This window comes from Bison bison, unplaced genomic scaffold, assembly GCF_000754665.1.
Source record: "Bison bison bison isolate TAMUID 2011002044 unplaced genomic scaffold, Bison_UMD1.0 scf7180017864492, whole genome shotgun sequence".
NCBI lineage: Eukaryota > Metazoa > Chordata > Mammalia > Artiodactyla > Bovidae > Bison > Bison bison.
The window spans coordinates 6,643,302-6,654,629 of record NW_011495051.1 but is presented as its reverse complement, the minus strand read 5'-3'; the positions used below and the strand labels follow the sequence as shown (position 1 = coordinate 6,654,629).

General features: G+C 52.7%; 1 protein-coding gene across 1 annotated transcript in view; it reads left to right on the top strand.

Moving 5' to 3' along the window:
• Positions 1 to 11,328, top strand: part of ARHGEF18 (Rho/Rac guanine nucleotide exchange factor (GEF) 18) — a 65,992-nt gene that overhangs the window by 42,052 nt on the left and 12,612 nt on the right. Inside the window, exons 5-11 of the mRNA XM_010828489.1 lie at positions 1,876 to 2,014; positions 3,796 to 3,908; positions 4,067 to 4,207; positions 5,870 to 6,120; positions 6,834 to 6,959; positions 8,943 to 9,060; positions 9,896 to 10,144. Coding sequence (XP_010826791.1) covers positions 1,876 to 2,014; positions 3,796 to 3,908; positions 4,067 to 4,207; positions 5,870 to 6,120; positions 6,834 to 6,959; positions 8,943 to 9,060; positions 9,896 to 10,144 — 1,137 coding nt within the window. The remainder of the gene's footprint in view (positions 1 to 1,875; positions 2,015 to 3,795; positions 3,909 to 4,066; positions 4,208 to 5,869; positions 6,121 to 6,833; positions 6,960 to 8,942; positions 9,061 to 9,895; positions 10,145 to 11,328) is intronic.

Sequence of the window (11,328 nt, the reverse complement as noted above, 5' to 3'; positions counted from 1 at the left end):
CAGCCCATCCCAAGTAGGCTTGACTTACATGGTGGATTTGCCAAAAAAGAGGCAGCAAAAAATCAGCCTAATTAATGACAGCCTGGCTTTCTAAGAGCTGCAGTTTTCCATCAGTGAGGGAGGAATCAGTGGGCACCGTGCATCTAAATGTTCAGCACTTTTTTTTCCCCTGTACATATTTTTATTTTTGGCTGTGCTGGGTCTTGGTTGCTGCTCAGGCTTTTATCTAGTTGCAGCGAGGGAGGCTACTCTCCAGTTTCGGTGCACCAGCTTCTCACTGTGGTGGCTTCTCTTGTCCCGGAGCACAGGCTCTAGGCACGCACGCTTTGGTAGTTACAGCACATGGGCTCAGTACTTGTGGCTTGCAGGCCCTAGAGCGGTGGCTCAGTGGTTGTGTTGCACAGGGTTAGTTGCCCCCATCACATGTGGGATCTTTCCAGACCAGAGATTGAACCCTTGTCCCCTGCATTGGCAGGTGGATTCTTAACCACTGGACTACCAGAGAAGTCCTTCAATACATATTTTTAAATTTAAAAAGGCAAAAATTACATTTGCACTTTTAAAACATTAATTCTAGCATCACATTTTTAAAAAATAATTTGAAATTATTTTAATTTCAAATTTCTCTTGGTCTCTTACTTGTGTTCAACATCCTTTCCGCTCGACATCCAGTCTGTTGCTACATTTCTGGTTTTGTTGTTTTTGTTTTTTATTGTGTGTGTGTGTGTATTGTGTTTGGGGGGTGTGTGTCCAAAATCCAGTATAATCATGACTTCAAGTATAGTTATAATAGATCAGTACTCGCCCATAGATTGTGACCTTAAAGTAACATGCAAGGCACTGCTAGTAACAAGTGTGAAAAAATTATAGATTTGAATCAGGTCGTCTTGTGAGTATATCATGGGCTTTCATTTATCAAATATAAGTGGCATTGGGCTTCTTAATTATCAGTGTCCTTATTTATCAAGGTGAAGATAAGATTGCCTAGTTTCACACTTACTGAGAGGATTGAATGAATTCACATATGAGTAGAACACATTCAAGTTTATGATCTGTGGCAGGTTGGGGGGCATAAGTTGCTATCAACAGTAACATGCCAACTCTGAAATTAACGAGCTGATGAGCACAGACAGCCCTGCTGGGCCCCTGTTGTGTGTTCGGTTGGTTTCCGATCACCTTCTACTATAGGATCAGAGCCTCAGGTTCTGTTAGCAATTACGAGCATCAGAGACCCAGTGGTCTCCACATCTCAGAATCACCCTGACAGCTGGTCTCAGATTAATTACAATCGCGTGTGTGATGTCGGTACGAGGTCCTTAGTCTGTGATCCTAAGATTCTCTGTGGCGGATATAAGCTGATCTTTACTATCTGCCCCCTCTCCCCACCAAGACAGAAAGGGTCTGGAGTGGGGGAGTTGCCGTTTTGTTGGTGTTTTACCCAAGGAGAAAATCCTATGCAATTTCCACACTGAACGGTCACAGTGGGGACCCACTTCCTGCCCTCCAGACCCACGGCTTCAGCCAATACAGTAAGAGAACCAGCTTGCCATTTCTAGAAGGATTCCCCCCCCCTCCCTGCTCCAGGGTATAAAAACAGCACAGAGCAGCCGAGTCTCAGTGCCCAGAGCGTGACCATGGGGAACGGGCATTCCAAGAGCGGCGACAGGGACGGCGCGCCCCGCAGCCGCCCTGAGCTCTGCTTCTACGGCTCTGTCCCCAGGAAGTGGAGCGAGAGCATCTTCCTGGACAACGAGCTGCTGACCTCCAAGATCCTTTCGGCGCTGCGGCCCCAGTCGGAGCAGGGCCTCCCGACGGGCCACCTGCGCTACCCCGCCCACTTCCTCAGCACCCACTCTGTCTTTGCCTCCGTTGCAGCATCCCTGAAGGAGCACCCGAGGGCCACCCTCCTGTCTGATGGCAGCCCACGCCCGACCAGGAATGTCGGCATGACGGTCTCGCAGAAGGGGGGTCCACAGCCAGCACCCAGCCCAGCGGGAACCGGGACAAGACTCGGGTGAGTGGGTTACCCCCTTTGCCACCAGGAGCTGGCGAAGGGAGGAAGCGGGTAGGTGGGGAGGCTTCCTCAGGGACCCCTCGGACAGCCTCTCCGGAAGGAGACCCTCGGCAGGACCACACCACCAAAAGGCAAGATTCCCATTAACACCTGCCTGGGAGATTCACTTCTCTTCCTTTTTCAAAAACAGTGTGTTCCGCACTGTTATATTTTAAATGGATAACCAACAAAGACCTACGCTATAGCACAGGGAGCTCTGCTCAGTGTCATGTGGCAACCTGGATAGGAGAGGGGTCTGGGGGAGAATGGATACATGTATATGTATGACTGAGTCCCTTCAGTGTTCACCTGAAACCATCATGACATTGTTAATCAGCTATACCCCAATATAAAATAAAAAGTTCAAAAGGGAAGGGAAAAAAAAGGTGTGTTCTGGGGTCCCCAGCCACTTGGAGCCAGTTTGCCTCCCGCTCTTGAAGAACCCTTGGACAGGGCTCCTTTCCGTCCTGCAGACCAGGCAGGAAGCCTGCTGGGGTCGCTGCGGAGTCTGTATCGTATTATTTATGCTTTAGGCTGGTTTTCCTAGGGCTTCCAGGTGGTTCTCGAAGTGCTGCATTCAGCAGCGTTCAAGTAGAAAACCTCATGTTAAAAAAAAATGTCTCTGCATGAGTCGGTGGGACAAGAAGCTGATCTTCTTTTCCCCTAGAAAGGATTCTCCCTTTAGTCTGGACTGGGAATGAAGCTGTGTTCACCCTGCTCTGGCTGGAAAGAATTCTGGGGATTCCAGAGGGCACCAGTGGCTAGGAAAGGAAGCATTTAATGAATACACCTGTAGAGTGTACTTGGGTGGCTTCCCTGATGCTCAGATGGTAGAGAATCTGCCTCTAATGCAGGAGACTGGAGTTTGATTCCTGGATCGGGAAGATCCCCTGGAGAAGGGAATGGCAACCCACTTCAGCATTCTTGCCTGGAGAATCCCATGGACAGAAGAGCCTGGCGGCTACAGTCCAGGGGGTTTCAAAGAGTTAGACACGGCTGAGTGACTAACGCTTTAACTCACTTTTTCATAGAATGTACTTGAACATTAAATTAGTTTTGGTGGCAGATACAGAGAGCAAACTAATGTTGCCAGTGGGGAGAGGCAAGATAGGGGCAAGGACTTAAGAGGCACAAACTACTACGTACAGAATAGATGAGCTACAGGGATGTATTGTATAGCACAGGAGATATAGCCAATATTTTATAATAACTATAAACTGAATGTAAAAGTTGAGTCAAAAAAATTCTGATTCACTATGTTATACACCCATAACTTACGTAATATTGTAGATCAACCATACTCCCTACCCTCCACCAAAAAAAAGTTAGTTTGATGGAAGAGCTCGTCATGTCACATTCACAGGTAGTCTCCTAATTTTCAAAAATGATCTGTGACAAGGACTTCCCTGGTGGTCCAGTGGTTAAGACTGGGCACTTCCATGGCAGGGGGTGCAGGTTCAGTCCTGGTCAGGGAACTAAGATCCCACAAACCACGCAGCACAGCCAGAAAAAGAAAGGAAAAAAAAAAGGTTTATGACAGAGTTAAGCCTTATATTGACATCCAGAAAGTTCTCAAATAGTGTCTAATCAAATCAAGTAACAACCTGGTTTGCTCTTAATCAAATCAAGTAATAACCTGGTTTGCTCTTATAGACTGTGTGTGTGTGTATGAGTGTGTGTGCGTGTGTGTGTGTGTGTGCGCTTAATTCAAGTTCTTTAAAGTTGTTTTTATGTCTGTTTAGACCACTCACAGGAGAGATGGATGAAACTGATACACTGTTTCCGAAGCTCAAGCAGGTGGCCGATGACTCGCTTTTTCTTACATCTTCCAGCACTGAGCCCATCTTTATAGAAGGTACCATCACTGCGATCCTTCCCCGGGTGTCACGTGGGCTCCAGTCTCTGGGAGGCATCGAGACCCATGTGCAGGCATCCAGGGGACGAGGGCGGGGGGTAGCCCCCGAGCCATCCAGGCCCCAGCCGCCGAGCAGCAGCCTCCTGTCCTTCCCTCAGACCCCTACACTGCCTCGCTGAGAGGTGAGGTCGAAGCGGACACCCACGAGTTCGAGGCTGAGTCCTGGAGCCTCTCTGTGGACCCCGAGTATGTGAAGAAACAGAAGAGGGAGGTGGTGAAAAGGCAGGATGTGCTTTATGGTAAGGAGGCCTGCGCGCCTTCTCTTTCTTCTTTTCTCGTTTTTTTTTTTTAATTGATTCCACTGGGGAGCCGGGGCTCTACTGTCGATCCTTCCTGAGACCACGTGGCACCCTACACTTGCTCCCCTCATCCCAGGGCAACTGGGCCTTCCGGGCCAGGGATGGGGCGGCCGGGCAAGACTTTCTGAGAATCAGTCCCCGGGGAGGGGAATGGCCCAATGCCCAGTCCTTAGTCATCCCCACCTTGCTGGTGACCCCGAGGGAGAAGACCACCCAGGCCCATCCCAGCCGTCCCCAGTCAGATGACCGCAAACAGGCCCGGACAGAGCCGCAATGGGGGCTCTGAAGGCGGGTCTGTCCATCTGAATGTGACCATAACACCGGCTCCCAGGTGGGCACCTCTTCCCAGTAACCATCAGAGAGCTAGCTGTGAGCAGCCACTCTCCTGAGACCGGATATCATGGTCACCATGGAAACCATAGCTCCCAGACACTGCCCAAACCTGGGCTGGTGCTCCCGGCAGGTCCCTCTAGGCCCCCCTCCCTGCAGCTCAGTGGTGACCACTCACCAGTGGACACTCAACTCCTTCCGCGTTTTACACACTCAGCTCCCTGCCAGGGCCAGAGCAAGTGGGGGTGTGGGCAAGGAGGAGAGTCCGGGCCAGCCAGGGGTCCTGCAGACAGGGCCGGTGGGGGCAGCAGTCCACCGCTTCCATCTGGACAGCGCTTCGCCTCGCTGTCTCCACAGCTGGACAAGCACAGAGTCCTTCCAGCCCCATGGCTGGCAGCCCTGGAACGGGCCGATGCTATTAAGCTTTCCCTTAAACTTTTTATTTTAAATTGGAGTATAACTGATTAACGGGCTTTTCTGATGGCTCAGTGGTTAAGAATCTGCCTGCCAAGCAGGAGACGTGGGTGTGATCCCTGGGTTGGAACAATCCCCTGGAGAAGGATATGGCTGACTACCCACTCCAGTATTCTTGCCTGGGAAATCCCATGGACAGAGGAGCAGAGCCTGGCAGGCTACAGTCCATGGGGTCACAAGAGAGACACAGCGTAGTGACTAAACAACAGCAATAGCCAGTGAACAACATGGTGATAGTTTCAGGTGGACAGCATCAGGAATCAGCCGTGCGCATACATGTATCCTCTTGACTTCTGTTTCATCTCTGACAGCTTCAAGACCTTAAGTTAAACAACAGAAAAACTTCATCACAAAATCTAATCTTTATTTGCTTTTAACATGAATTAAAAATCCTCCCTTGAGCTTCACTTTTCCTATCAGTTACAGTCTGGGGCGAGTCTCTGACACAGCACCAGCGTGTGAGTTTCACATCCCAGGGAGGGATGTCCATCAGAACAGTCTTGTTTCAAGCAGCCTGAAAACGTCTTCAGTTGACATTAGACAGAAAACCCTCCTGTGAAGTTGAGGTCTCGGCATACATCCAGTCCTCCCTTTCCTGGTGTGTGTCCACCTCCTTAAGCTGGGCCCTGGGCAGTGCTGGGCCAGGGAGGACGGGAGGCCTGGCCCCTGGGAGGTCAGACGACTATGATGAGGGCTTCGAGGAAAGCTGAGAGGCCAGACTGGCCCATAGTGAGACGAGGGAGGGCCCAGCCGGGGTGTCGACCTGTGCCGCTAATTCCCACATCCCCGCCCCCTCAGAGCTGATGCAGACGGAGGCCCACCATGTGCGGACGCTCAAGATCATGCTCAAGGTCTACTCCCGGGCCCTGCGGGAGGAGCTGCAATTCAGCCCCAAGGCCGTCAGCCGCCTGTTCCCAGGCGCGGACGACCTGCTGGAGGTGCACAGCCACTTCCTGTGTCGGCTGAAGGAGCGCCGCCTGGAGTCGCTGGAGGAGGGCAGTGCCCACAACTACATCATCCGGAAGATCGGGGACCTCCTGCTTCAGCAGGTGGGTATGGCCAGACCCACCCCCACCCCACTTTGTCCTTCTGTGTTCTGAGAGCCCAGCCCCCGAGGACAGTGGTCCTGGCCTCTCACAGCTGCCCATCTGAGGCAGGGGAGCTCAGAAACAGAGGCCTGAACAGCAAACACGCTTGTCGAGACACCGTCCAGTGTACAGGCTGTGCTTTTGTTTGGCCAGTTGGTTAGCCAGTTTTTACTTTTTTTTGGTCTTGACACCTGCGTGGTGTTTGGACCACTGCCATGGATGGCAGGGCCATGGACCCCAAACTGACTTTTGAATGGACTTCTGGGCCGAGCCGAGATTGACAGAGGGGACCCAGGACCCCTCATCTGCCCTTGAAGCACCCGGAGCATGCGAGTCACCTAACTAAGGAGAAGACGACCCTTTCATGAAAAGAAGACCCTTTTCACCTCTGATTTTTTTCTGACATTCTCTCGCTTAAATGTATTCTTCCTGGTCGGATTTCGGGGTGTTTTACAAGCACCTGTGACATGCGGAAGTTTTCTCCTTTGCCCTTTCGGTGCCCTGTTAATGAGACACCATGTGCCGAAGCATTTTGTTTGGGGCCAGCGAGCCAGACGAGAGTGAAACCCCAAGTCAGGTCAATCTGTGGTTTAGCAGACTCAGGCGAACGAGGTGAAGACGTTCCCCAGCAGTTTCCATGTTTCTCCTAGTAACAGGTCCACGCCTCTCCTCAGTTTTCAGGTGAAAACGGAGAGAGGATGAAAGAAAAATACAGCGTCTTTTGTAGCGGTCACAACGACGCTGTCAGTCACTACAAGTTGCTGCTGCAGCAAAACAAGAAATTTCAAAACTTGATCAAGGTAAAAAAAAAATTATTTCTTTATATTAAAAACGTATTCTCTTTGCAGTAGGTGGGTTTTTTGGTTTGTTCATGGGGAGCGGTTTTGTTTTGTTTATTTTTGTTTTCCCCACAAAACTGTAGGCATTTGGAGAGCTTTATAAAGGACTTGTTACAAAACGGTGATTTTCCAGGTTCTACCTCATTTTTAACCACAGAGTCATTTAGAACAGGGCCATGAAAGGTCTGGAAAATCCCCGGGTGTAAAGCACAGCAGGCGTGGTTTTTGTTTCCACCACAGCAGGGTGGCCCCTGAGATGCCACTCAGTGGGTGACCACCGTCCTTCAGACTGTCGAGGGGACACGAGCGTCCCCTCCGGAGCCACCTCCCCTGCCTCAGATGTTCTAGCAGATACAAGGCCTGCAAGCCTTTGCCCCTTTCTGTCCTCCGGCCGTCTGCTCCCCGCTCGTCCCCATCAGCCCATGGAATGACCCACACCTGTCCTCTGCCTGACAGCATGTGGGTGCTCAGGGCCCAGGAGCCAAGACCCCTGCCTGCCGCGTCCTGGGAGGTGCTCCTGGGCCAAGGCCGTGGGGTGCTGTCAGCGTGTGCCCTGCAGCAGAAGCCCCAAAACAGCTCCATGCCTGCAGCCTGTGCCCCAAGTGACACCCAGTAAATAACGGGCTAGAGTGAAGGGCAGAGAGTCATTAAATTTCACTCCATTGTCCCGGCAGCAGACCGATGGGACAGGGAGAGGGTCGTCTAGTGGTCTGAATTCATCTGGTGATGAGCACGGGGCCAGGCCGCCTGATGTCCTGAACCAGAAGCCCCTCGCAGGTGGGGGTTTCCCACGAGACAGAAGGAAACAGAGCCAAGTCTCAGGTCTCTGTCCCATCCCCTCCCATGCTCTTACAAACTGGCTCCTGGGACCTCCCTGGCAGTCCAGTGGTTAAGACTCCACGCTTCCGATGCAGGGGGCACAGGTTTGATCCTAGTCAGGGGAATTAAGATCCCACATGCCACCATGGCACAGTCAAAAATACAATGGTTCCTGGCCTTCGTAAAACACAAAGCAGAGCAGTGGGGACAGACAAGCAGAAGGAAGCACAGGAAGCTGCCCCAGCCCCCACCAAGAGGTGCTTCAGGGCTTTCCCTGCCGTCCGGTGGTTAGCACTTGCCACTTCACTGCTGTGGACCTGGATTCAATCCCTGATTGAGGAACTAAGATTCCGCAAGCTGCACAATTCAGCCAAAAAAAAGAAAGGATGGCTTCAGATGATCGCCTCTTTGGGCTCTTAGCCAGAAGCATGCACCAGCAGCCACCAGGGAGCTACTGCAGGGACCACAGGCCCAGCTGCATCAGAAGGCCTCAACAACCATCAGCAGTGTTAGGGTCTGCACGTGTGCACGTGTGTGTGTGGACAGCTCTCCGGTGATTCCCAAAATCCACACCAGCTAGTTTCTTCCTCATGGCTTTTGCAGAGCCCTGCATTTTACAGCAAGTGAGTCAACCTCTGGCTTCTTGGCCTTTCTGTATATAGCAGGCACTCCTTGCTTTCTCTTTTTAATTTTTTATTTAGTTAGTTATTTTTGGCTGTGCTGGGTCTTCATTGCTGCATGCGGGCTTTCTCTGGTGGCAAGCGGGAGCTACTCTTCATTGCAGTGCATGGGCTTCTCACTGCAGTAGCTTCTTTTTGAGAAGCACAGGCTCTAGGGCAGATGGGCTTTAGTAGTCACAGCATGTGGGCTCAGTTGCTCCTTGGCATGTCAAATCTTCCCGGACCAGGGTTCAGATCGGTGTCCCCTGCATTGCAAGGTGGACTCTCAACCACCGGACCACCAGGGAAGCCCGGTCCCTGCTTTCAAGTGTCTGCTGAAGCAACAAAGAAAAGGTCCCCATGAACTGATAAAGGAAAGGGTCCCCAGCCCCCCGTGTCCCACCGTTAACGATTCGGCAGGAAACAGATGCCCATACGGCATGGCTTTGTCTTCTCCATTTCACAGAGAATTGGCAACTTCTCCATCGTGAGGCGGCTCGGCGTGCAGGAGTGTATCCTCCTGGTCACCCAACGCATCACCAAGTACCCTGTGCTGGTAGAGCGAATTATCCAGAATACAGAAGGTATGCCAGCCCTCCTGCCTTGCCTGTCCACGCTGGGTGGGGAGGAGGGTCTCAGTCTCCCCGCCCCCGTCCTAACAGTGGATTAGACAGTCTGCTCTGCAATCTGTCCTGGATTCAGCCAGGCTCAGCGATCATTAACTGAGCTCCCACCTTGTAGAATCTACCCTCCTGGGGGCTGGGATTTCCAACTTGAGAAACACAGGGTGTTTGGTCTCCCTTGCCTGCACCCCCCCTTCAGTTCCTGCAAAGTCTCAACTAGAGCAGTTGAACTAGTATTGAAGAGTCAGTGGAAGGGTGCAAGCTGTGTTCTGGCTAAGGACCTCCGTGTCACATGCCTGGTGCCATGGAGGGCAGAGAAGATGAACATGTAGCCCAGCCCAGGGTTCTCAAAGGCCAGGGCAGTACTGACCACACCTCCCTTGTTTTCTCCAGGGGATTTGGGCAGTGGGAGGATGCAGGAGTTCCGCCGCCCTTGGAGTGGGAGGAGCCAGCCCTTGGTGATGGTGGGGGGACGGTGGTGGGAGTCTTTTTTGGAGAGCTGGAGGGCAGGGGGAGGCTGGTGACCCAGGGCTGTGCAGGGCCGTTTTAATTGCTTGACTTGCGCCTCAGCTTCTACATTCAACAAACGCTCTGTCTTGGTGTCAGCCAGGCACTGGGCTGTACCTTTACTTAGGAGAAGCGTTTATCTCTCAGGAGACTTGAGCTGGAAGGTGACTCTCGAGGCCGCTCTGAGCCATGGCCTCGGGAGACACCTCCTCGACCCCATAGCCTGCCTGCCTCCATCACATGTGTGGATGCAGACCAAGGAAAGCGCTAACTCTGCCATGTGTGGTAGCTGGCTCCGAGGACCACAGAGACCTGACCCAGGCCCTGAACCTCATCAAAGACATCATCTCACAAGTGGACGCCAGGGTCAGTGAGTGCGAGAAGGGCCAGCGCCTCAGGGAGATCGCTGGGAAGATGGACCTCAAGTCCTCCAGCAAGCTCAAAAATGGGCTGACCTTCCGCAAGGAGGACATGCTGCAGAGGCAGCTCCACCTGGAGGGCACCCTGTGCTGGAAGACAACCTCTGGGCGCCTGAAAGGTAAAGCCCTGCGCCGGCCGCCTCTGCTGGGCTCCATCATGGCGTGGTCAGCGCCATCTTGGATCAGTGGCACCATCTTGGGTTGGTGAATGTCATCCTGGGTTGGTGGTACCATTTTAGAGTAGTAGGTGCCATCTTGCATTAGTGGCGCCATCTTGTATCAGTGGCACCACCTTGGAGTAGTGGGTGCCATCTTGGAGTGGTGGGTGCCATCTTGGATCGGTGGCACCATCTTGGAGTGGTGGGTGCCATCTTGGATCGGTGGCACCATCTTGGAGTGGTGGGTGCCATCTTGGAGTGGTGGGTGCCATCTTGGAGTGGTGGGTGCCATCTTGGAGTGGTGGGTACCATCTTGGATCGGTGGCTGCCATCTTGGAGTGGTTGCTGCCATCTTGGATCGGTGGCTGCCATCTTGGAGTGGTGGGTACCATCTTGGAGTGGTTGGTGCCATCTTGGATCGGTGGCACCATCTTGGAGTAGTGGGTGCCATCTTGGATCTGTGGTACCATCTTGGAGTGGTGGGTGCCATCTTGGATTGGTGGCACCATCTTGGAGTGATGGGTGCCATCTTGGATCAGTGTTACCACCTCGGAGTGGTGGGTGTAATGTTCGAGTGGTGGACGCTATCTTGGATCAGTGGCACCATTTTGGAGTGGTGGGTACCAGCTGACACAGAGCCACCACTTCATGGCTAAAGGATGGTTATATAGCAAGTCGGGAGGAGTGGAGAATCAGAGCAGGAGCAAGCTGGAGGTGGCTGCGGGGGTGCCCTCTGTCTCCAGTGATGGAGGTGGTATGGTGCACACAGCAAGGGCCACCAGGTGAAGAGGGCGCAGCGAGTCACCGACTCCTGAGCAGAAACCCAGCATATCATGACTCCCTGACTCAGCAGAGGCCTCAGAGTTCTAAACAACAGTAACAGGCCCCAGTGGGGGTAGAGAATGCGACGTGGGTGTCACCCCTGCTGCTTGGGGCGAGCTCCAAGCCCTCCTTTCGAGATCTGCTGTGCCGTTCCAAACCAGAGCTCAGGGCTCATCCTTGAGTGTCCTGTCCGTTCCATGAGCCTCTGGAAACACCCATCGCCTGTCCTTTGGCCTCAGCATCTTTAAAGATCTCTGGGGAAGTGTCACAGGTGGCCAGATGACAGAAAGTGTCTGTTCTCCATGTGAGCAGGTGCGCAGCGA